Source organism: Manis pentadactyla, chromosome 2, assembly GCF_030020395.1.
Source record: "Manis pentadactyla isolate mManPen7 chromosome 2, mManPen7.hap1, whole genome shotgun sequence".
Lineage (NCBI taxonomy): Eukaryota > Metazoa > Chordata > Mammalia > Pholidota > Manidae > Manis > Manis pentadactyla.
In genome coordinates, this window is record NC_080020.1 from 54706376 (window position 1) to 54732590 (window position 26215).

The 26215-nt window shown below is 39.9% G+C and overlaps 1 protein-coding gene across 6 annotated transcripts in view; it reads left to right on the forward strand.

Moving 5' to 3' along the window:
- The first annotated feature begins 2312 nt into the window (after nt 1-2312).
- FBXL17 (F-box and leucine rich repeat protein 17) overlaps nt 2313-26215 on the forward strand; it is a 602098-nt gene continuing 578195 nt past the window's right edge. For all 6 annotated transcript variants that reach the window (XM_036886821.2, XM_057492799.1, XM_057492802.1 and 3 more), the window contains exons 1-3: nt 2313-3425; nt 22212-22334; nt 25339-25596. In XM_036886821.2, the coding sequence (XP_036742716.2) occupies nt 2442-3425; nt 22212-22334; nt 25339-25596 (1365 nt within the window). In that variant the 5' untranslated portion in view covers nt 2313-2441. The remainder of the gene's footprint in view (nt 3426-22211; nt 22335-25338; nt 25597-26215) is intronic.

The window sequence follows — 26215 nt, forward strand, 5'->3', positions numbered from 1 at the left end:
CCAGCAGGAACACATCCATAGTCAAACCAAGTTGTGTTTGACTTGTCACAGAAGGCAGAAAGCACACCACGAGAACTGTAGTCTCAGGAAGAAGGTGTTGTGTAAGACTTATTGTAGGATTGCCTTTGTGTTAGGTGTAAGATAAATTCTAGCTGAAATAAGCAGGCGATGAGAGGCAACAAAGGGCCAGGCAGTTTATTTGAGCACAATTCCGGGGTGATGTTCCCAGGTCTGGCTATCACAGGCCGGGGAAGTCACACCTGGTCAGGGAGGTGGGCGCTTATAAGGGGTTAGGAGGGGGAGGAGTGGGCAAGCTATCCTAGGGGGTGTGGAGAGATACGATTGGCTAAAGGTGTCATACTAGACAACTAGAAACTTTTTTCCTTCCAAGAGGGAGGAGGATGACATCCGGGTCTTAGTTGGCACATCAGAAGGATGGAATTCAGGAAGAGCTGTACCCTTTCCATATAAGGCACGGACCTTGGGGTCTGGTCTGTTCTCCTTCTATGGTATCTCTCTGTTCTGTTTGCATGTCCTTGTTTTTCCTTCCTCCAGCTTAACACTAGGTGATTCTGGGAAGGTTCAAAGCTTTGCTTTGGATTGATGCTCTTAGGAAACATGTAATTCTATGTTTGGGTATCTTAAAAATTGTTACCTAGAGGGTAGGAACAATGGAGAAAAGCTAAGGTTGTAAGTGTTCACAAACAGAAGTCTTTTATGTTAGAATGTTAGGTCATTTTTGTGGTTTGAAGAATGTTCTTTTTATTTGCGGTGTTCAGACACGATCTTGGAGGGGTTTTTGTTTAACTACCATGCTGTCACATTGCGGCCATGTCTGATGTTGATATTCTGTGAGAGAACGTTCAACAGAACAGTCAAACCTAGCTGAGAATTTTAGTAAAGGTAAAAGCTCCAGTCCAGCTCCTGGTTGTTTAGGCTGCTTTGCTTTTTTTCACTAACAAAATCATTAAGTGCTATACTTGTCTCTAAATTGCAATTTATAACACTTACTTCTAATGCTGTTATTATTTGGGAAAATGAGTTCTAAAACTCATAGCTCTGGTGATCAGGCTCCACTTAATGGAAAAGAGACTGTTTTCTCATTTCTTCATGTCCTTTATACTGACTCGTTCTCTTCAGTATTTAAGCCTCTTCCAATTTCTCCCTCATTGAAGGACAACCTCTCAATACCAGGTACCAACTCTAGTTATTTCCCTTTCTCTGGCCTCATTATAATCAAACCTTCAAAAGGGTTGCTGTGAAGCCCATTTCCACTTTCTCATCTGGAATATCAAGAGCCTTCTAAAACCGTTTATCATAGAGCAGGCACTGCACAATCACTTATACGTGTATGATGGATCGATGAGACTCCGAGGCTGCAGATAAAGCAGTCTATAGCTTGTATCTTGGGATGTTGGATGACTCATTGAGTGAAGCAATTTTATCTTTCTGGTGTATATAGGCAATTTGATATAGGCTTTCATTTTTAAATAAAGTTACGGAAAGTCAGTAGTCTGCCACAAGCAACAAGCATTAGAACAAGTGGAGAAACAGCGACGCTGGACATCCAATTAGGTCCTCACGTAAGAACAGAGGTGTGCATAGCCCGCGGGCCGCGCATCTGCTACTCCAACGACCTGCAGACAGGGAACCAGGTTCCTTCCGGCGGAACCCTGTTTACTGCTCCTCAGTGGCCTCAGTCTCCGAGTGGGGAGGCGGAAGAACGACTCCTGGCCAATGGCAGTTCTTGAACTTACACCTACAGACAAACGTCAGCGCGGCTGTGCAAACGGATGTCACACAGCTGGCTCGGAAGCGTCTCCTCCCGCCCTAGAGAAGGGGCGTGGGCACATCGGCCTCCGCTAAACCTTGGGGACGTGAGGGAGGAGGCGCGCGCCACTCGCCCCGCGCGCTCGCCGGGCCGCTTCTTCCCAATAGTCCCTGCCCAGCGGCGGTCCCCGCGGAACCGCTCCGAGCGCGCTCCCGCCGCCAGCTCCGCCCCTCCCGAGGGCCGCGCGCGCCTGCGGTTCCGAGCTGTGTCGCGGGCGCGCGCGCTGCCGGCTGCGCCGCAGTTAAAATGGTCCGAGCCGGACCCAGCGTTCCACTGGCCGCTGCACTGACTGACTAAGCTGGCGGGCCAGGCTTGGACTGGTCGCCTAGCCGGCAGGCTCGCTCCTTCCGTCGCGTTCCCAAAGCTCGCGCCCATCGTTTTCCCGGCTTTCCCGGGGCAAAGCATGTAGCCCCGGTCGGGCTCCGGGGCGGCCCTCAGCTGACGCCCCCCCCCCCCCCCACCGTCGCGTGTTGCCCGTGTGTGTGCTCAGAGAGGGCGACCCTGCCGCGGGCCTGAGGCCGAGCCAGCGAGCTCCTGCCCCGCTGCCGGGAGCCCGCCTCTTCGGGCCTCCCTACTTCCCCGTCCCGGTCCCCTCCACGGGGCCTTCTATATGGGCCACCTTCTCTCGAAGGAGCCGCGTAACCGCCCGAGCCAGAAGAGGCCTCGCTGTTGCAGCTGGTGCCGCCGCCGCCGCCTTCTCCTCAGGCTGCCCCGCCGGACACCGGCCAAGGCGCCCCCCCAGCCGGCGGCGCCCCGGAGCCGGGACTGCTTTTTCCGCGGGCCCTGCATGCTCTGCTTCATCGTGCACAGCCCCGGCGCTCCCGCCCCCGCCGGCCCAGAGGAGGAGCCGCCGTTCTCGCCGCCGCCGCCGCCGCCGCCGCCGCGGGACGGGGCCTACGCCGCGGCCGCCTCCTCGCAGCACCTGGCGCGGCGCTACGCGGCCCTGGCTGCCGAGGACTGCGCCGCCGCCGCCCGCCGCTTCCTGCTATCTTCGGCCGCCGCCGCCGCCGCCGCCGCTGCCTCGGCCTCGTCGCCCGCCTCCTGCTGCAAAGAACTGGGGCTGGCCGCGGCCGCCGCCTGGGAGCAGCAGGGCCGGAGCCTCTTCTTGGCCAGCGTGGGGCCCGTGCGCTTCCTGGGGCCGCCCGCCGCCGTGCAACTCTTCCGAGGGCCGCCGCCGCTGGCCGAGCCCCCCACGCCCCCGGAGATGGTGTGCAAGCGGAAGGGGGCCGGGGTCCCTGCCTGCACCCCCTGTAAGCAGCCCCGCTGCGGAGGTGGGGGCTGTGGCGGCGGTGGCGGGCCTGCGGGGGAAGGCGCCTCGCCGCCGCGGCCCCCCGACGCCGGCTGCTGCCAGGTCCCCGAGCAGCCACCGCAGCCTCTCTGTCCCCCGCCCTCCTCTCCAACTGCCGAAGGTACCCCGCCACAGGCCGGCGGGGACGCCGTCCAAGCGGGGGGCACCGCCCCCTCGCCCGCCCAGCGGCATGAATGTGGCGACGCGGACTGTCAGGATCCCCCCGAAAACCCCTGCGACTGTCACAGGGAGCCACCCCCTGAAACCCCAGACATCAACCAGCTGCCGCCATCCATCCTGCTCAAGGTGGGTCTGGGCGGGAGGCGCTGGGATGCGCGCTTTCCCCCAACCCGGCCCACACCTCGGAGGTTTTCTCTCTCCTCCCCCTAAGCGCGGAGGAGGGGGCTTCCTGACAGCCTGCGACGTCCGAAGGGGAGATCGGGAAGCCAATGGGGAGGATGCTTGTGGCCTACTTTTGAGGTAGAAGAACTTGTGAGTCGAATGAGTGTCTTTTAATAGCTTGGATTTGTTGCACAATTCAGGGTTCATCTGGTATTAGATTCCAGCCGGGTGATTTAGAAACTATTCGTAGGTTCTTTTCTTTTTCTTTTTTTAATCGAGCAGTTTAACTTATAAAGGCTTTGTATATTAGTATCTGAAAGTGTTCAAACAGTACTTTAAGGTTTGATAGCAGCTCGTTGATGTCAATAACAGTGAACTTTTATCGAGCATTTACTATGATCGGGGACTGGGCCCGAGCTTTGTATACATGGTATTTCATTTGATCCTCTCTGTGAGATAAGTATTGTTAACATCCTTAACTTTTTGCAAGAAGAAACTGATATTTCGGTGCTATGTGCCTACAGTAGTAAGGCAGGCAGAAGTGGTCTTTGCTCTTAACGGAGCTTACAGTTTGGCGGGGCTTGAAGATGCTGAATGACTTGTCCAAGGTCACACACTGGGGCAGATCTGGGAATTCAGGCTTGTCTGACTTAAAAACTCTTACTTTTATGGCTATGTTGTGTTGCCTTACTACATGTTAACGTTTGCATAAAAGCATACAGATTGTCAAGAGGTAAGAACAAATGTATTTTGTGTTGGGCGATGGGTGAGTGGAGATGAGGTGGATGTCCTGTGGGAGCTTTATCTCACTTTAAACTACTAGGTAAAATTTGCAATTTGGTCAGTGCTAGTGAGAAACTTAATTATGTGACAGGGTTTGTATCATTATTAGCAAGTTATTTTTTCTTCATTTTCTCTCTTCTCCCCCCCCACCACTCCCTTTTTGGAGCTTAATAAATAAATATAAATCACGTTTTTCAGTGTGGATGATATTTAAGACTGCCTGAAAATAACCTAGTTAAGAATTTGGCTACTTGTATTGTTATTGTTACTGTTACCGGTATACTTGATTAGACTTTTTGAGTATTTATAATCTTGTGTTTTTGGATGTTTTATTGTGATGCTAATGTTCTTGTAAATAATATAGGAGAAAAGCTGGAAAGCTTAACTTGTTCTTGTGTCAAAATGTAATGATTTAACTCTTATGGCAGCATATTTATGGGAGGAGTAATCACCTCCTGTGTTGTTCAGGGGTGCATTTTAGGGCAGAAGAAACTTTCCTGACTTCTTGAAATGAGTGGCTGACATAGACAAATAAAGTAACAAATATTTGGTATAGAGCTTTGATTGCTGTATTGTTATTTGGCAAGTAAGACGGGTTAAAAAAAAGCAAGAACAAAAACTGGTTACTTTCTCCTTTTATTTAAACAGTCATTTCATGAGGTAGAGAATATTTTAATACAAAAAAAAAGAACGAAAGACATGATCTCATAATAAAGAGAATCCATACAGAACAGTTTATTCTGTCTGCTACATTGTTGTTTTTCACATTTTGCTGTGGAATGTTGAAAACTTGGCTTAAGGGACATTTGGGAATTAACTCATTGGATATTCCCTGTTGTGTTGGATTTGGACGTTATGTAGATTTCCATTCCTTATATTAGAAACTTGAATAAAGATTTCTCTGAGTCTCATGGTCCCAAGTGTTCAGCATGAAGTGAGTTGGACTGTTCGGAATGAATTGAAATGGAGGTTTTTCAGTGTTTACCAATCTAAGTAGAACTTTAAGGGATAAGGCTTTCGAAGGCAGAGGCTCTGTCCCCTCCCCCAAGTGCAGTCCCTGTCTTTTAGTAAAACTCGGTAAATATGAACACATGAATGTCCAGGTGTTTAGGAAGTCTGGACTGAACCTTAGTGAATATGCCATACCAGTAAGAAGTCTTAAGGAATGTTTATATCTTGACTTGAGTTATTGTTGTTTTGAGCCGCAAGAGATTCCTGTGGTGGTGAAAGTGTTCTTTCTGCCTTGTTTCCGGTGAGAGCTGGAGGAGTTTAACTTGGAGGAGAGAAGAGCTGGAGGAGTTTAACTTGGAGGAGAGAAGACTTTGGGGGCTATGACAATTTTTTTTACAGGATAAGGAGGGTTGTTGCATAGAGAGAACAAAATGCATCACCCCCACTGGAAGACATTCTTAGAAAGTATGCCTTCCTTTCCTGGTAATGGATCAGTAGCCTTTATATTGTATTGCTCTGTCTTTTGTAGCAGGAGTTTCTATAGTTGTAAAAAAGGGGTTATGGAGTGGGGAGAGTTTGGGAGAGAAAGGCGAGGAAACGTAATCTAATGGCTGTTTTTCAGGAAAACTACCGTACTTGCCTAATTTTTTTGAGGTATGGCAGAAGCAAAAGAGGAAAACTAAATTTTAATATATATTGCTTCATAGGCATATTTTTGGCTCAATATCGACAAGCCTTTTTCCTTCTAAATTTTATTTTTGTATAAGTAATAATTTAAAAATTCAAAAAATGGTGGTGAAACAAAAGTTTGCCTTTGTTCACACCTACCATCGTCTACAGAGGTAACTAACCACTGTTACTAGTGTAGATTGTTTTACCCCTGTGCTGTGGAGTACAGTAGCCACTAGCCACATATGGCAATTTAAAGTAGTTAACATTAAATAAAATTTAAAATTCAGTTTCTCAGTCACAATATCTACATTTCAGAGATCAGTAATGTGGTTGGTGGCTACATACTGGACTGTGCAAGTTCAGAACATTTCCATCATTGTTGAAAGCTCTGTGTAAACCTTCATAGCTTTTTTGTTTTTTTTTTTTTGCATAAATGGCATCAAAATGTACAAATTCTGCAATTTTTTTCCATTTAATGTGTTTTGGAAGTCTTTTTTATTCGTATATGATTTCCTTTATTCTTTTTAATTGCTGCATAGTATACCATAGTATTATACCATACTATTTCTCTATTAATGGACCTTCTAATTTAATTGCTACCACAAACAGTGCTAGTACTGTTTCAGTGGACATGTCTTCTTTTTAGCATAGATTTTGAGAAATAGAATTTTAGGATTGAAGATGGGTGTATTTCAGAATTTAGAAAGTCCTTTTTAACAATAGCAGCTGTGTAAAAATGTAATGAATTCTTTCTTGAAATAGTAAGCCTCACTGGAAATCATAATTCTGTAACTTCAGAGCAGGAAGAGACCTTTAAGGTCATCTGGTTACTTCCTACTTATGCATGAAAAAACAGGCATTAGAGAAATGAAATGGCTTGCTTACCCCAAGACATTTTAGATAGTGAATGGCAGACCGTGGGCAGGAACCCAGCTCAGTGTTTGCAGGTCTAGAGATCTTTTCAACTGTGTAAGAGGACCTGAATAACTTTCTCTCAGAGATTTTAGGAAAAAGATTCCTGAAATGGCGTGTGGGAGAGGCTGTGGCAGGGGTGGTGAGGAAGGCAGGGAGCTGCTTACACCAGAGGACTTCTAAGCCATGATCAGTCAGAGGCTAATTTTATAATTGGGACTGTAGGGTTGAGTTGTGGTCTTTAAATATAAGAAATTTGAGAAGCAGGGAATGGCTCCTCAAAGGTCAACTGTGGGAATCGCATTTTCTTAAGTACTTAAAGTCTGTGACAGTTGATCTTTGCTTAATGGACTGTTTTGGATCAAATAAATAAGCTTCAGTCTTTGCTACCTGTTGCCTTTGTAACTTAGCAACCCTGCCTAGTAGTATCACAATTAGATTTTAGATTATAGATTTTATATATATAGTATGTAGCAGTTTTACTAAATGATGGCACTGGGATATTTTTCTTTAAGTAGTTACTATTTGAGTAACTGGGGTATTTTGAAATCTATATTTAAATTTTAGAGACTTTGTGTGCTGTGTTTAGATATTTTGCTGTCAACAGACCTATTTCTTCAAAGGAAAAGAGATGATAGATCCAAAATTCATAACACCATCAGGAAACTACCTCACCATGCTTTACCCTGATAATGTGTCAGGTATTAAATCTTTATTTTTATAGCTTTATTAGCACAAGGTTGCTTTAGTGATCACCAGAGAGTTTTGTAAGATAAATGTGCTTTGGAGGAAAGCTTATGTACCTGAACTTTTTTTTTTTCAGATGTGAAAATAAGGTTGAAAATAATGGAAATAGGAGTCAGAGAACAAAAGTAATACCACTTGTAAAGTTTTGAATGTAGATTACTGGTGGGCAAGAGGAACTAATTTACATGTAACATTTCATGAATGCTTGACCTCAGGCTGCAGTACCAGATAACTTCTAAAAGGTATGTCCCTGGAGTTCTAGGGATGGTTTTAGTTAGCGCTGAAATGACATGTCTTAAGGAAGTCAGACTCAAGATTTTTCTTTGCTGAAGAATGTCACGTAATCTTAATTAACTTAATCAGGCTACCAGGAGGTGAGATCTGTTTCTTGTCATTTTAAGAAGTCTATACATTCTGGTGTCTTGTAATGAGTAGCTGTAAAGGAGTCAACCTTGAGCCATTCTTTGCCAACTTGAGGTTTCATGTTACATAAATGATAGGGAATGTAAGGGAAGATAAGTGAGTACAAACATGAAAGCATTTAATATTAGCTTACTAATTTCTTAAGTTGCTTAATTTGGCTAAATGTAGTATTTTATGCTTATCAAGAGTCTTGGCCAAGTCTCAGCCAGCTTGGAGCAAAGTTGTGTTGGAAGGGCATCCATGTGGAGGAATAAGCCAATAGCAGTGATGGGAGATTGGTGACTTACATACATATGTATATTTTAATGAGGAACTAAACAAATAATATCCTATAGATTCGGATAGATTCCCCTCTCTGAAATCTCAGAATTAACTATTTCAACTAAGTTCAACTTCTCTGGTCTTTTTATTTTTTTCCCCACGTACAGCATATCTTGCCTCTTTCTTAAATATTCTACTTACATTGCCTGCCTAAAGTTTGAAAGTGAAATTTTCTAAGTAGTCTGCTGAAGGAAGGATGGTGGCTTTACCCACCGAGAAAACTGTGGAGCAGCAGCATCTACTAACTATGTGCATACTTAGCATCCAAATCTTAGCTTCCAAGTACCATTCAGTGTTCCTTGTACAAATGGCTGATTCCAGGCTGGGACAAGGAAAGTGCAAGAGAAGCCTAGAGTACTTTATTCCAGAACACAAGTGCTCAAAGAATAATGGAGCTCGGTCAAAAGTTGTTCCATAGTTTCTCCTCCCAAAATACTTAAAAAAAAAAAAGGTGTTTTATGTTTTATTGAATTGTGGTTTTAGAATAAAGCTTATTCTTGTGTAAATTTCATAATACCTGACTTTATGATAGAGTAACACTATGTAGTAATAGTTGTGATTTCATTAGTTTGCTGTACCTTGAATTTTAATTATGAGAAATTATTTTAAATTACAGATGAAGAAATAATGGCTTCATCTTATGGCTGCATGGTTAGAAAAGTACAAGAAATATGTTTTGTTCCTGTTTTTCTAAACAGTGCTTTCTTTGGCTAAATAAAGGTTTGCCAATCTTGTTGGTCTTTTCAAAGAACAAACTTACTGTTTCACTGATTCTATTATTTTTCTGGTGTGTATTTCACATATATCTGCTTTGATTTTAATTTCCTTCCTTCTGCTTGGCTTGTGTTTAGTTTTTTCTTCTTATTGTAGTTCCCTAATGTGGAAGATTAGGGTTATTGATTTGAGATTTTTTTACTCATAGTTATTCACACCCATATCCCATAAATTTTGGTATCTTCTCTTTTCTTTTTCACTCATCTCAAAGTATTTTCTACTTTTCCTTGTGATTTACTCTTACTCATTGATTGTTTACAGTTATGTTATTTAATTTCCACAAATTTGTAAACTTTCCAGATTTCCCTCTGTTTTTGATTTCTGATTTCATTCCCTTGTGGTCAGAGAAGATACTATGTAAGATTTCAATCTTAAAATTTATTGAGGTGTGATTTGTGGCTTAACACATGGTCCATGTGCACTTGGGAAGAATGTGTATTCTGTTTTCAGGTGGAGTGTTTTATAAATCTCCGTTAGGGCTGGTTGGTTTAAGTGTTGTTCAGGTCTTCAGTTTCCTTGTTATCTTCTGTCTGGTTATTTTATCCATTATTGAAAGTGGAGTGTTGATATCTCCAAGCATTATTGTAGAATTGTTTATTTTTTCCCTTCAATTCTGCCAGTTTTTTTACTATATTTTGTCTGTGTTAGGTGTGTGTGTATATATATATATATATATATATATATAGATAGATAGATATATAATTGTAGTATCTTAATGGATTTGACCCTTTGATCATTTTGTAATTCTTCTTGGTCTCTTGTAACAATTTTTGTTTTAAGGCCTATTTTGTCTGACATTAATGCAGACGCTCCAGCTCTCTTCTGGTTACTATTTGAATAGAACGTTTTTCCATCCTTTTACTTTTAACCAGTGTCTTTGAATCTGAAGTGAGTCTTTTGTAGACAGCATATAATTGGATTGTGTGTATGTGTGTTTTCCCCATTACATTCTCTTAAATCGGAGAGTTTAATGTTCTTATATTTGATGTAATTACTGATAAGGAAAGGTTTCTGGCATTTTGCTTTCTCTGGGTCTTTTATTTTTTATTAATTCTGCCATTGTGTTAGATATTTTTTAGTGTACTACTTTGATTCCTTCTCCTTTCTTTTTGTATATTGCTTTCTTAGTATTTGCCTGGGGGTTATAATTAATACCATGATTTATAGCAATCTAGTTTGAAAACTTTCATTGGTCCTGAGCCTATTGATGGTAGCACCTTTGGTCAGAAATGCCTAGGCATACATCACTTATAGCAAGCTCCACAGACTCTTCTCCCACTGGTGCCCCGATGTATGGCTGGGCCAGCTCTTCTTGGTTCTTATGATCTCAGAAAGCACTTCAGCAATAATCAGGGAACTTGGAGGAACAAGATTTTTTACTCACAGATCCTTGAGAGTATATGGCACATAGGGCCGAAGGGTTTCTTAAGGTTTTTGTGTTTACTCCTTATTGGCTAATTTAAAGGATAAGAGCATAAATTAGATCATGGGAAGGGAGAACTGGTGTCACTCAAGTGGTCAGTTATCTAGGTTACCCAGGGCTTTCCGAAATAGGGACTTCCTAGAGTGGAGGTAGCCTAGTTCCTTATGTGGTGGTTTTGCTACTACCTGTGTCATCCATCTGTTTGTTTATTTATCATTTTATTAATAAGATTGGTAATAATTTATTTACTAGATAGATGTGTTTTGAAGTCTTGACAATCAGAAGCTTAATTCAGATACATTATCATCAGAAAAGCTTAAGGTACTTACACTACAAATACCAATTTAGTTTGGTGTTTAAAATGGTATATAAAACTTTGTTCTTGTGCTTAGGTTTTTATTGTCACAGTCTATACCTTTATATGTTTTGTGTCTGTCAACATAAATTTATTATTTTACATAGTTGTCTTTTTGATCGATATAGGAAAAAGAAGAGTATAAGCCAAAAATACATTAATACTGCCTTTTATATTTACCTTCTTAAATGCCTTCCTTTACTGTTCTTTATTTCTTTATGTGGTTTCAAGCTACTGGCTAATGTTCTTTCATTTTATCCTAAAGGACCCCCATTAGCATTTTTGTAGTCAGGTCTAGTAGTGACAACCTCCTTCAGTTTTTTGTTTATTTGGAAGTATCTTAATTTCTCCTTCAGTTTTTTTTTTTTTTGATTTTGAGTGTCATTTTCTTTTTTTTTTTTTTTCAGGTGTACAACACAGTGATTCAACATTTATATACATGATAATTCTAGGTACCAGCTATCGCCATACCAAGTTGGTACAATATTTTGACTATATTCCTTATGCTATACATTACATCCCGGTTACTTATTTATTTTACAATTTTAAGTGTGTACTTTTTTTTTTTTTTTTGTGAGGGCATCTCTCATATTTATTGATCAAATGGTTGTTAACAACAATAAAATTCTGTATAGGGGACTCAGTGCTCAATGCACAATCATTACTCCACCCCAAGCCTAATTTTCGTCAGTCTCCAATCTTCTGAAGCATAACAAACAAGTTCTTACATGGAGAACAAATTCTTACATAGTGAATAAGTTACATGGTGAACAGTACAAGGGCAGTCATCACAGAAACTTTCGGTTTTGCTCATGCATTATGAACTATAAAGAGTCAGTTCAAATATGAATACTCATTTGATTTTTATACTTGATTTATATGTGGATACCACATTTCTCCCTTTATTATTACTATTTTTAATAAAATGCTGAAGTGGTAGGTAGATACAATATAAAGGTAGAAAACATAGTTTAGTGTTGTAAGAGAGCAAATGTAGATGATCAGGTGTGTGCCTGTAGACTATGTGTTAATCCAAGCTAGACAAGGGCAATAAAACATCCGCGTATGCAGAAGGTTTCTCTCAGAACAGGGGGTGTGAGGTTCTAAGCCTCACCTCTGTTGATCCCCAATTTCTCACCTGATGGCCCCCCTGAGACTGTGCCTGTCTTAGGTTGTTCCTCCCTTGAGGAATCTTACCTGTCTCTGGCTAACCAGTCATCTTCCAGGGCCATACAGGGAAATTTAAAGTTGATCAGTGAGAGGGAAGCCTTATTGTTTGAAAAGGTTAGCTTTTTACTTCTTTGCATATTTATGCCCTGTGGCTTCTATGCCCAGTATTTGTCTTGAGGTGTCTTTACCCCTTGGAAGAATTATGATACTCAGTAAATTCGATATATGGCACGAATTCTATTTAAGGGTTGTAATTAGGAAGGAAGAAGAAAAGCTATAGAAGTAGCAGGCGGAAGAAAACCTGGGGAGATTGATTATTTCTTTGACATATCTACTTGTAGAGTAACTTCAGCATGTATAGTTTTTAAACTACTAAGTAAATTGTGCACACACATTAACATAATAGGAGTACAGTTACGTAACCTAAGCATACCTGTAATTACCAGCCATCTCCAGTGAAACCAAGAAAACCAGTTAGGCACCTTAGGCATTTGTGAAACTTATCTATGAAATGGTGGATATTGTCCAACTGAACTTGAACAGTCTGAGAGAAATCAGACAAATTAAAACAACCCATTCCTGGGGACTGTTCACATCCCTTATGTTCTTTTAACAGTAAATAGTCTGTAGTTGTAAGATTTTGGAGCGCTACAATTTGCACTTCTCCTAATTCTTGGTTGAGTTCCAACAGTATAGATCCAGTCAAATTTGTTGTTTTACTGTATACACAGGCCAGCTTAGATGTCTCCTTCTTCGTTCCCATGGCAAGTCCAGGAACTGGTGGGATGAGTGCATCTACACCATAGCAGTGCATGGATCTTTGTTGGGGTTTTTTGATGATCATCTTCTGGCATGAGTTTTCCAGAGAGTGCTGATGTTGGAAGTTCTTTTTCATATCGTATCTTAGTTGATTTTTGGGGTAGCCAAATTAGGCTTTGATCTTCTGTGTAAACACAAACAGACCCTTTGCCTACACTTTTATATGCCCTTTATACCCTTGCGTAGAACTCATTGGAGGTCACCACAAAGGAACTGCCTATTTTTTTTTTTTTTTTGGTATCATTAATCTACACATACATGATGAATATGTTTACTAGGCTCACCCCTATACCAGGTCCTCCCTATAAACCCCTTTATAGTCACTGTCCATCAGCATAGCAAAATGTTGTAGAATCACTACTTGCCTTCTCTGTGTTGTACAGCCCTCCCCTTTCTCCCACCCCCCCCATGCATGCTAATCTTAATATCCCCCTTCTTCTCCCCCCTCCTTATCCCTTCCTACCCACCCATCCTCCCCAGTCCCTTTCCCTTTGGTACCTGTTAGTCCATTCTTGAGTTCTGTGATTCTGCTGCTGTTTTGTTCCTTCAGTTTTTCCTTTGTTCTTATATTCCACAGATGAGTGAAATCATTTGGTATTTCTCTTTCTCTGCTTGGCTTGTTTCACTGAGCATAATACTCTCCAGCTCCATCCATGTTGCTGCAAATGGTAGGATTTGCCCTTTTCTTATGGCTGAGTAGTATTCCATTGTGTATATGTACCACATCTTCTTTATCCATTCATCTATCGATGGACATTTAGGTTGCTTCCAATTCTTGGCTATTGTAAATAGTGCTGCAATAAACATAGGGGTGCATTGGTCTTTCTCAAACTTGATTGCTGCATTCTTAGGGTAAACTCCTAGGAGTGCAATTCCTGGGTCAAATGGTAAGTCTGTTTTGAGCATTTTGATGAACCTCCATACTGCTTTACACAATGGTTGAACTAATTTACATTCCCACCAGCAGTGTAGGAGGGTTCCCCTTTCTCCACAGCCTTGCCAACATTTGTTGTTGTTTGTCTTTTGGATGGTAGCCATCCTTACTGGTGTGAGGTGATACCTCATTGTAGTTTTAATTTACATTTCTCTGATAATTAGCGATGTGGAGCATCTTTTCATGTGTCTGTTGGCCATCTGTATTTCTGTTTTGGAGAACTGTCTGTTCAGTTCCTCTGCCCATTTTTTAATTGGGTTATTTGTTTTTTGTTTGTTGAGGCGTGTGAGCTCTTTATATATTCTGTACATCAAGCCTTTATCGGAAGTGTCATTTTCAAATATATTCTCCCATACTGTAGGGCTCCTTTTTGTTCTATTGATGGTGTCTTTTGCTGTACAGAAGATTTTCAGCTTAATATGGTCCCACTTGTTCATTTTTGCTGTTGTTTTCCTTGCCCGGGGAGATATGTTCAAGAAGAGGTCACTCATGTTTATGTCTAAGAGGTTTTTGCCTATGTTTTCTTCAAAGAGTTTAATGGTTTCATGGCTTACATTCAGGTCTTTGATCCATTTTGAGTTTACTTTTGTATATGGGGTTAGACAATGGTCCAGTTTCATTCTCCTACATGTAGCTGTCCAGTTTTGCCAGCACCATCTGTTGAAGAGACTGTCCTTTCGCCATTGTATGTCCATGGCTCCTTTATCAAATATTAATTGACCATATATGTCTGGGTTAATGTCTGGATTCTCTAGTCTGTTCCATTGGTCTGTGGCTCTGTTCTTGTGCCAGTACCAAATTGTCTTGATTACTATGACTTTATAGTAGAGCTTGAAGTTGGGGAGTGAGATCCCTCCTACTTTATTCTTCTTTCTCAGGATTGCTTTGGCTATTCGGGGACTTTGGTGTTTCCATATGAATTTTTGAATTATTTGTTCCAGTTCATTGAAGAATGTTGCTGGTAGTTTCATAGGGATTGCATCAAATCTGTATATTGCTTTGGGCAGGATGGCCATTTTGACGATATTAATTCTTCCTAACCACGAGCATGGGATGAGTTTCCATCTGTTAGTGTCCCCTTTAATTTCTCTTAAGAGTGACTTGTAGTTTTCAGAGTATAAGTCTTTCACTTCTTTGGTTAGGTTTATTCCTAGGTATTTTATTTTTTTAGATGCAATTGTGAATGGAGTTGTTTTCCTGATTTCTCTTTCTGTTGGTTCATTGTTAGTGTATAGGAAAGCCACAGATTTCTGTGTGTTGATTTTGTATCGTGCAACTTTGCTGTATTCCGATATCAGTTCTAGTAGTTTTGGGGTGGAGTCTTTAGGGTTTTTTATGTACAGTATCATGTCATCTGCAAATAGTGACAGTTTAACTTCTTCTTTACCAATCTGGATTCCTTGTATTTCTTTATTTTGTCTGATTGCCGTGGCTAGGACCTCCAGTACTATGTTAAATAACAGTGGGGAGTGTGTGCATTCCTGTCTAGTTCCCGATCTCAGAGGAAATACTTTCAGCTTCTCGCTGTTCAATATAATGTTGGCTGTGGGTTTATCATAGATGGCCTTTATTATGTTGAGGTACTTGCCCTCTATTCCCATTTTGCTGAGAGTTTTTATCATGAATGGATGTTGAACTTTGTCAAATGCTTTTTCAGCATCTATGGAGATGATCATGTGGTTTTTGTCTTTCTTTTTGTTGATGTGGTGGATGATGTTGATGGACTTTCGAATGTTGTACCATCCTTGCATCCCTGGGATGAGTCCCACTTGGTTATGGTGTATGATCCTTTTGATGTATTTTTGAATTCGGTTTGCTAATATTTTGCTGAGTATTTTTGCATCTACGTTCATCAGGGATATTGGTCTGTAGTTTTCTTTTTTGGTGGGGTCTTTGCCTGGTTTTGGTATTAGGGTGATGTTAGCTTCATAGAATGAGTTTGGGAGTATCCCCTCCTCCTCTCTTTTTTGGAAAACTCTAAGGAGAATGGGTATTATGTCTTCCCTGTATGTCAGATAAAATTCCGAGGTAAATCCATCTGGCTCGGGGGTTTTTTTCTTTAGTAGTTTTGTGATTACTGTTTCAATTTCGTTGCTGGTAATTGGTCTGTTTAGATTTTCTGTTTCTTTCTGGGTCAGTCTTGGAAGGTTGTATTTTTCTAGGAAGTTGTCCATTTCTCCTAGGTTTCCCAGCTTGTTAGCATATAGGTTTTCATAGTAATCTGTAATAATTCTTTGTATTTCTGTGGGGTCCGTCGTGATTTTTCCTTTCTCGTTTCTGATACTGTTGATTTGTGTTGACTCTCTTTTCCTCTTAATAAGTCTGGCTAGAGGCTTATCTATTTTGTGTATTTTCTCGAAGAACCAGCTCTTGGTTTCATTGATTTTTGCTATTGTTTTATTCTTCTCAATTTTATTTATTTCTTCTCTGATCCTTATTATGTCCCTCCTTCTGCTGACCTTAGGCCTCATCTGTTCTTCTTTTTCCAATTTCGATAATTGTGACATTAGACCATTCATTTGGGATTGGTCTTCCTTTTTTAAATACGCTTGGATTGCTATATACTTTCCTCTTAAGACTGCTTTTGCTGTGTCCCACAGAAGTTGGGGCTTAGTGTTGTTGTTTTCATTTATTTCCATATATTGCTGGATCTCCATTTTGATTTGTTCATTGATCCATTGATTATTCAAGAGCGTGTTGTTAAGCCTCCATGTGTTTGTGAGACTTATTGCTTTCTTTGTACAGTTTATTTCTAGTTTTGTGCCTTTGTGGTCTGAAAAGTTGGTTGGTAGGATTTCGGTCTTTTGGAATTTACTGAGGCTCTTTTTGTGGGCTAGTATGTGGTCTATTCTGGAGAATGTTCCATGTGCAGTTGAGAAGAATGTGTATCCTGTTGCTTTTGGCTGTTGAGTTCTGTAGATGTCTATTAGGTCCATCTGCTCTGCTGTGTTGTTGAGTGCTTCCGTGTCCTTACTTATTTTCTGACCAGTGGATCTATCCTTTGGGGTGAGTGGTGTGTTGAAGTCTCCTAGAATGAATGCATTGCAGTCTATTTCCCCCTTTAGTTCTGTTAGTATTTGTTTCACATATGCTGGTGCTCCTGTGTTGGGTGCATATATATTTAGAATGGTTATATCGTCTTGTTGGACTGAGCCCTTTATCATTATGTAGTGTCCTTCTTTATGTCTTGTTACTTTCTTTGTTTTGAAGTCTATTTTGTCTGAGATTAGTACTGCAACCCCTGCTTTCTTCTCGCTGTTGTTTGCCTGAAATATGTTTTTCCATCCCTTGACTTTTAGTCTGTACATGTCTTTGGGTTTGAGGTGAGTTTCTTGTAAGCAGCATATAGATGGGTCTTGCTTTTTTTTCCATTCTATTACTCTGTGTCTTTTTATTGGTGCATTCAGTCCATTAACATTTAGGGTGACTATTGAAAGGTATGTACTTATTGCCATTGCCTTTGCAGGCTTTAAATTTGTGGTTACCAAAGGTTCAAGGTTAGCCTCTTTAGTATCTTACTGCCTAACTTAGCTTGCTTATTGATCTGTTATATACACTGTCTGGAGATTCTTTTCTTCTCTCCCTTCTTATTCCTCCTCCTCCATTCTTCATATGTTGGGTGTTTTGTTCTGTGCTCTTTCTAGGAGTGCTCCCATCTAGAGCAGTCCCTGTAAGATGTCCTGTAGAGGTGGTTTTTGGGAAGCAAATTCCCTCAGCTTTTGTTTGTCTGGGAATTGTTTAATCCCACCATCATATTTGAATGATAGTCGTGCTGGATACAGTATCCTTGGTTCAAGGCCCTTCTGTTTCATTGCATTTAATATATCATGCCATTCTCTTCTGGTCTGTAGGGTTTCTGTTGAGATGTCTGATGTTAGCCTGATGGGTTTTCCTTTATAGGTGACCTTTTTCTCTCTAGCTGCCTTTAACACTCTTTCCTTGTCCTTGATCTTTGCCATTTTAATTATTATGTGTCTTGGTGTTGTCCTCCTTGGATCCTTTCTGTTGGGGGTTCTGTGTATTTCCGTGGTCTGTTCAATTACTTCCTCCCCCAGTTTGGGGAAGTTTTCAGCAATTATTTCTTCCAAGCTACTTTCCATCCCTTTTCCTCTCTCTTCTTCTTCTGGTACCCCTATAATACGGATATTGTTACTTTTGGATTGGTCAGACAGTTCTCTTAATATTGTTTCATTCCTGTAGATCCTTTTATCTCTCTCTATGTCAGCTTCTAAGCGTTCCTTTTCTCTGGTTTCAATTCCATCAATGGCCTCTTGCATCATATCCATTCTGCTTATAAACCTTCCAGAGTTTGTTTCATTTCTGTAATCTCTTTTCTGGCATCTGTGATCTCCCTTTAGACTTCATCCCATATCTCTTGCGTATTTCTGTGCATCTCTGTCAGCATGTTTATGATTTTCATTTTGAATTCTTTTTCAGGAAGACTGGTTAGGTCTGTCTCCTTCTCTGGTGTTGCCTCTGTGATCTTTGTCTGCCTGTAGTTTTGCCTTTTCATGGTGATACGAATAGTTTGCAGAGCTGGAACGAGTGACGGCTGGAAGAACTTCCCTTCTTGTTGGTTTGTTGCCCTCCTCTCCTGGGAGAAGAGCGACCTCTAGTGGCTTGTGCGGGGTATCTGCGCGCAGACAGGGCTTCTGTTTCCTGCTCGGCTGCTATGGAGTTTATCTCTGCTGTTGCTGTGGGCGTGGCCTGGCTCGGTCCACTGCTCCAAAGTGGTGGAGTCGCTTTGGGTTGGAGCGGCCGGGAGGCTATTTATCTCTGTAAGGGGCGTCTGTGCTCCCTGCAGCCCAGGGGATTCGGGTGACCAGGGATCCCCGGATTCCCTACCTCGGGATTAAGTGTCCTGCCCTGCCCCTTTAAGACTTCCAAAAAGCAAACAACGACCAAAACTAAACGACGACCACAAAAAAAAAAAAAAAAAAGAAATTTTAAAAATTAAAAAAATAAAAGAATAAATAAAAAGTGGCTGCTCGTTTTTCTTTATTCTCCGGTACCAGCCTCAGGCATCTGCTCACCGGTCTTGCTGCCCTGTTTCCCTAGTATTGGGGTCCCTATCCGTTTAAGACTTCCAAAAAGCGCTCGCCAAAACAAAACAGCAAAAAAAAAAAAAAAAATTGTTTGCTCACTTTTCTTATGTCTTCCGATGCCAGGTCTCCGGTACCCTCTCACCGTTCTTGCTGCCCTGTTTCCCTAATATCCAGGGCCTCCCGTGCATGCACTGTATCTGCTCTCTGGTCCGAATGGCTGGGGCTGGGTGTTCAGCAGTCCTGGCCTCGGTCTCCCACCCTCTCTGCCTACTCTTTTCATGCTGGGAGCTGGGGGGAGGGGTGTTCTGGTCCCGCCGTGCCGGGGCTTATATCTTACCCCCTTTACGAGGCACTGGGTTCTCGCAGGTGTGGATGTGGTCTGGATGTTGTCCTGTGTCCTCTGGTCTTTATTCTAGGAAGAGTTGTCTTTGTTATATTTTCATAGATATATGTGGTTTTGGGAGGAGATTTCTGCTGCTCTACTCACGCCGCCATCTTGGCTCCACCCCTCCTTCAGTTTTGAAGGATTGTTTTGCCAGGTATCTTGATTGACACTTTTCATTTCTGTACTTTAAGTGTGTTATCCCATTGCCTTCTGGCCTACCTAATTTCTGAGAAGAAACCAGTATTTATTTTATTGAGGATTCTTTGTACGTGATGAGTTGCTTATCTCTTGGTGCTTTCAAGGTTCTTCTTTGTCTTTGTCTTCTGACAATTTGGCTATAATGTGTCTTGTGTAGACTCGAGTTAATTCTATGGGGTTCATTGAGCTTATGAATGTTTAGAGTCATGTCCTTTATCAAATTTGCCAGGTTTCAGCACTGTTATATTTAGACTGAAATTTCTATTTTACCTTCCTTGGCCTGTGATTCCAATGTTGGCTTAATTTTCAAGGACTTTGCTGTGAGTCTTCTGTGCATGTGCAACTTGGTGGTCAGCTCAGGTTTTTGTCACTTCATATGCAGAGTTAGGGACCGTCTTTTCCAGATCTCTTCTCTGATCTTTCCTTTACAGTCTTTCCCTTTTTGTTGTTCTATGGCTGGAAAGAAGGACATGGAGTTTCAAAATTACAGCCACCTGCACTGCTGAGTTTTGAATAACTGGGACTGCTTTCATGATGAAGTGATAGAAAAACATAATGGGGATTCCTTGTGTACTCTTTGTTCCACAGAGTCCTCTGTGCTGGTTCTGCTGGCCAGAAAGAAGGGTTTGTCTCTGGGTTTTAGGTGGCTACAGAGCTGCCACATTGCAGTGCTGTGACTGAGGCTGCATTTGGGATATTGGCAGTAGGGAGAAAAGAGAAAAGGGAGAGAAAGGAAAACCAGAAATGAGGACTCTTCTCACATTCTCTGTCTTGCAGAGGCCTATTTTTCTGATCCTCTCTCCAGAAATATGACTCCCTCTGTATTTTTTTGGTTGTGCCTGCTCTGCATTGGGGTCATACTTAGTTCCATACTGAGAGATCAAAGGAAAAATTACTCAGGATGCTTATCCCTGTTATTGGTCATTCTTTCAGCTTTTGCTCACCTCCCTAATTCATCTGTTATTAACCGTTTGGAGTCCTGAGATAATTGCTTTTAGTATAATGTCCAGAGGTTTTAATTGATATGAATGAGGTGAGAGAGAGGCTGTACTCCACTTTGCCAGAGATTCTTACACATATTTTTTCTTCTAACTAGACCCCTGGAGGAGAACGAGTAGTTGTGAATGGAAGGCAATTGTTTTCCCAAGGCTCACAATTTAAGCACAGTAGACATTCTAGCTTAGATGTGTAAAACTTTTGACTGCACAGAGACAAATCATTTTAGGCAACTCTGGAAGAAGAGTTATATAAAAATACTATGTTATCCTCATTTTAAAGATAGGGAAATTGACATACAGAGAGGTTGGATAATTTGCCCAATGTTACCTACATAATAAATGGTACAGTGATGAGTCAAATCTAGGATAAGACAATTTAGCATTAGAACACATCGTCATGTTAAAATTTTCACTTAGTATTATGACACTTGTCATATACAAAACAAAGTAGATAATATAATGGACCTCCCATGTATCATTGAACCAGTTTTAAGAATTTCCAATATTCTGCCTTTTTTGTTTTATCTCTGTCACCAAAAGTTTTTGTTTTTTGATAAAGTATCTGAAGGCAAGTTCTAGATCTGTCATTTCAGCCACAATCACTAAAGTATGTATCTAAAATGGATAGTAACTTTTAAGAAATAATGTAAACCACATTATAAATATAACTGCAATATATTCATAACCTAAAAAGTGAAGAATAATTTCCTTTAAGTCATTTAATATCTATTTTGTGTTCAGTTTTATCTGTCTCAGAAGTAGCTTAGTTTGATTCAGGATCTCAGTATTCACATTTTGTATTTGTTGGTCTATCCCTTATTACTAATTTAAAAAAATCTGTATTGGTCCTAACTTTATGCTAACCATATTTTTTGATTTTGACTTTTTAAAACTCTCTTAAAAATAAATTTTTCATTTGGAATAGTCTTAGAAAAGTGGCAAAGATAGTACAGAGTTTCCGTGTATTCCTCACTCACTTTCAGTTTTCCCTAATTTGATTATCTTTCACTACTGTGATGCATTTGCCAAAACTGAAATCAGCATTGGTACACTTTTTCTGTTAATGTCCTTTTTCCAATTCAGGATTGTATTAGTTGTCAGTTCTCTTTATGCTCCTCTGGTCTGTGATAGCTTTTTCTTGTTTTTCTGGCCTTAAATTTTTTGAGGATTCCTGATCAGGTATTTCATAGAATGTCCCACATTTAGTGTATATGATCTTTTTCTCAGGATTAGATTTGGATTATGAGTTCCTGGGAAAAAATGCTATCAAGTAAAATGTCCTTCGTATGGTTTGCTTTTCTTGTTAAAAAAGGCATATAAAAAGGTATCCAGTTTCTAGACAGTAACTGCAATAGGGGAGGTGAGGACTTGATAATATGGGTGAATGTTGAAACCACAATGTTGTTCATGTGAAACCATAAGATTGTGTATCAGTGATACTTTAATAATTAGAATAAGTTGCACAGTTCCAAAGTCAAAACTATAAACTAGGTACCTTCCAAGTAGTCTCACTTTCATCCTTTTCCCCTTCCTAGTCTCTTCTTCCTTTCCCTAAAGGTAAGCATTTTTTATTAGTTTTTGGCTTATCCTTCCCCTTTTTTTAATATTGGCAAGTGCTTGTGCACACATGTTCCCCAGCTCTACCCAAAAGGTAATATTAGCCCCTGTTCTTGCGTTCTGTACTATACTTCCCCTTTAGGACAGTCCCTAATAGTGACTCTTAATAATGGCCATTTATAGTCAAAATAGTTTTCTGTTTCAAAAAGTTATTTTTTTTCTAACTAATAAAAACCTTTAAAATGTTTATTACATACTAATATGGTTCCTTTTTTATTCACAGATATTTTCCAATTTATCCTTGGATGAACGCTGCCTTTCTGCATCATTGGTTTGCAAGTATTGGCGGGACCTTTGTTTAGATTTCCAGTTTTGGAAGCAGCTGGATCTTAGTAGTCGTCAGCAGGTATGGAAACTAATTCTAAGAAACACTCAGTTTGGTCTACCCAAAAAATCTTAAGAAAGAAATCACTTCTTTCATGTTGTAGTTTTTAAACTGTGACTGTAATTTACAGTTCCATGCTTTAGTTATTTTTTTTTGTAAATTTAGGTTAAAGCTAGGCTTTTATGATGAAGAAGATATTTTTTAGTGTGGATTCATAATTTTGCTTCTTAATTCTCTGTTTTAGTTCTCTTTGTCTTCTTTCAAATTATCTTTTTAAAAAAGTTACTAAACTTTTCCTTTTTTGGAGGGGTTAATGAATATTAATTTAATAGAAAATTATGACAATGTTTGTATAGTACTGCTGATATGCCGTGTACTAGTCTTTGAGCTTTATACATAATTTGATTATCCCAACAACCTTAGGAGTCGATACTATTATCTTTATTATTATACTACTACTAATAATATAAATTATAGCTTTATTATAGATGAATAAATGGAAACAAAATAGGCTAAAATAACTTAATTTAATTTTAATTTTTCTTTTGCTGAGTTTTCTAATCCTCTCCCCATTGCCCAGCTGCTCGATATATTTGTATGTGTTGGCATAAATTAGGAAAAAAGTTAGTAGTGCTTATTGCAAACAATTTGGTGGACTCGTTGGATTGTTCCTTTAGTGTTGGTTGTCAGTACTTGTCATTGGATATATATATAAAAATATCCAATAAGAATAGGATTTTATTGGAATTCTAAACCTGCTGTAAATCCTTCCATATTAGTAGTAGTAGTATGCTGGTAAATACTTTAAAACTGGTTTTCAGAAACAAACAAACAAATAAAAAGCCCTGGCTTGTAATCTTTGCCAGTTTCTGTGGTGCAAATATTCCCACCACAGGCAATTTCAGACTACCACTGTGGTGTCACTGAATGCAGTGATGTCAGTGATTTGAAAAGAGGTACATATAGGATCTTGTGAGTCAAGCCAACTCCATCACACCACTGGTACTCTGTGTGTGTGTGTATGTATATATATAATATATACACCTTAAGCAAAATAAGCAAGTTCCTGAGGATTTGTGTGTATGTTTTCTTTCTGTTTTTATGTCTCATTGGTAAGAGTTAAAACACAGAATTGGTCAGTTACCTTCCTGGGTTCATGAAATTTGTGTCCAGGGAGACAGGTAAGGATTTATTTAGTTGTGGTTGGTAGAGTAGAAGTAATCCATTGGCTCTTAATTACCCTTTGATGTCTGAGCTATTTGTTACAAACTCACACTAAGAACAGCTTTTCCTCTCTCTTGGTAGTTTGGTCTGGAAATAAAATTGTAAAAAAGGAGAAGTATGTCAGAGTTTTAACTCTGAATGGAACTGTCTGCATTTATGCTGTTTCTAAAAGCATAAACAAGGGTCTTTGCTTTTTCCATTCTAAATTTTATCATGTGCATTTTCTGTCACCATTATTTTTCCTCGAAGTGCTTAAGTAATGTTAATTGTTTTATTTTTTTTGGAAATGTTTGTTGGGCAAGGAATATTTAGAAGTTGATTTTAAAAAAATCATTTTTAAAATTCAGATGGCCATGTGAGTTTTTCACCAGATGAATTTTAAGGTTACTTACGTTTAACTTTGAGTCTTCTGAGAAAAACTATTTGATATGGATGCACAAAATGATGTATTTCCTAAGCTATGGATTAGTTATATGTGAGGTAGTATTCTGATACAGGTACCAAAAGAATTGATATTTACTAATATCAATATATCTAATACTGTATTAGATACATTAAGTGTAAGAAGTTAAAATTCATACATCATGATGATGGATACACACTATTTGCTGGGTTAAAAATAGAGAACAAACATTCAAAATCTAAGTACAATTTTGTGTGTGGCAGTTTTTGGTGAATTTGAAGGTTTAATAAATTTTCCTAGTAAGGATAAGTTTTTAGGCTTTAATGAAAGTTAACACTTATATTTTTGCTTGGTGTTTTCTGACACCAGTTCTGACCTCAAATGTATGGAGTGTTTTCCATTCTATCAACAAATTCTCTGACATCAATTGGGTGTCCAGCAGTTCAGTTCAATTGTGACATTACCTCCTAGAGTCAGCTCAGACCTCACAGGTTGAGGGCTCAGTCCCTTAAGAGTATTCCCTATATATATATATATATATATACATAACACACACACACACACACACACGTGTGTGTATATATATGTATGTATGTATATATATGTATGTCTGTATATACACACACACACACACACACACACACACACAAGTACGAGAAGCCACCTGTACTTCTGACTTACCAGCTATAAATTTGAGAATTCCCTCAGCCCTCTCCTCGGGTTTGATAATTTGCTAGAATGACTTACAGAACACAGGAAAATAGTTACATTTACTGGTTTATTATTAAAGGATACAAGTCATGACCGGCCAAGTGGAAAAGATGGCATATAGCAAGTTGTAGAGGGAGAAGGTGTTGAGCTTCCATACCTTCTCTGGGCATACCACTCTCACAGCACTTTCATGTGTTCGCTAACTCAGAAACTATTCAGATCTCATGGTTCAAGAGTTTTTGTGACCCAGTCTCCAGCTCCTCTTCCCTTCTCAGGAAGTGAGGGGATGGGGCCGAAGGTATTTACCCTCTAATTACGTGGTATGTTTGGTCTTTTTGGGACCAGCTTTCATCCTGAAGCTATCTAGAGGCCCCAGCTTAAGTCATTCCATCAGTGTAAATTCAGGTGTGGGCAAAAGGGGTTCATTATGAACAACAAAAGACACTTCAGTCACTCAGGAAATTCGAAGAGTTTTAGGAGCTTCGTTCCAGGAATTGGAGAAAAAGACCAAATACATGTTTTTTATTATAGCACAGTTCTTGTGATGCTTTAATATTATGGTAGGCTTTCTTTTGATTGTGGTTTTCATTCTGTAATCTACTTATTTACCAGGGGAAAATTTAATAAAATAATAGTTATTTCTGCTTTCAGCAAAATTTTAAATGTATTGTTTTTTTTTTCTCATAGGTCACTGATGAATTATTGGAAAAAATTGCATCAAGAAGTCAAAATATAATTGAAATCAACATTTCTGATTGTCGCAGTATGTCTGATACTGGCGTATGTGTTCTAGCATTTAAGTGTCCTGGACTTCTTAGATATACAGCCTACAGGTGTAAACAGCTTTCTGACACCTCTATTATTGCGGTTGCCTCTCATTGTCCTTTACTTCAGAAAATTCATGTAGGCAACCAGGACAAACTTACTGATGAAGGACTCAAACAGGTAAATTTCAGCGTTTATAGAATGATTTTACCCATATTAACTCAAAATGTTTTCTTGCAGCAACAAAAGTTTTGTTACGGTAAAAATAATGCTCAGAAACTAAAATAAATTATCTTTCTAATGTACCCATGAATATTTGTTTGGGATAGTGAAATAGAGTGCTGTTGTTACAACTGATAAATTAACTCTGTTGCATTTTATAGCGAGTGCCTGAACAACTGTGGGCAGCTATTTTATTGATTCATTCTTTTGTTACTTAAATTTTGCTTTAACAACACTATACAGTTTGGGTCATCATGAGATTTTATTTTTCTATTTTTTTTTATTTTTGGTATCATCAATCTACAATTACATGAAGAACATTATGTTTATTAGGCTCCCCCCTTCACCAAGTCCCCCCCACATGGACATGACCCTTCACAGTCACTGTCCATTAGCGTAGTAAAATGCTGTAAAATCTCTACTTGTCTGCTCTGTGTTGCACAGCCCTCCCCGTACTCCTCCCCACACTATACATGTTAATCGTAATGCCCCTTTTCTTTTTCCCCACCCTTGTCCCTCCCTTCCCTTTCCCTTTGGTAACTATTAGTACATTCGTGGGTTCTCGGATTCTGCTGCT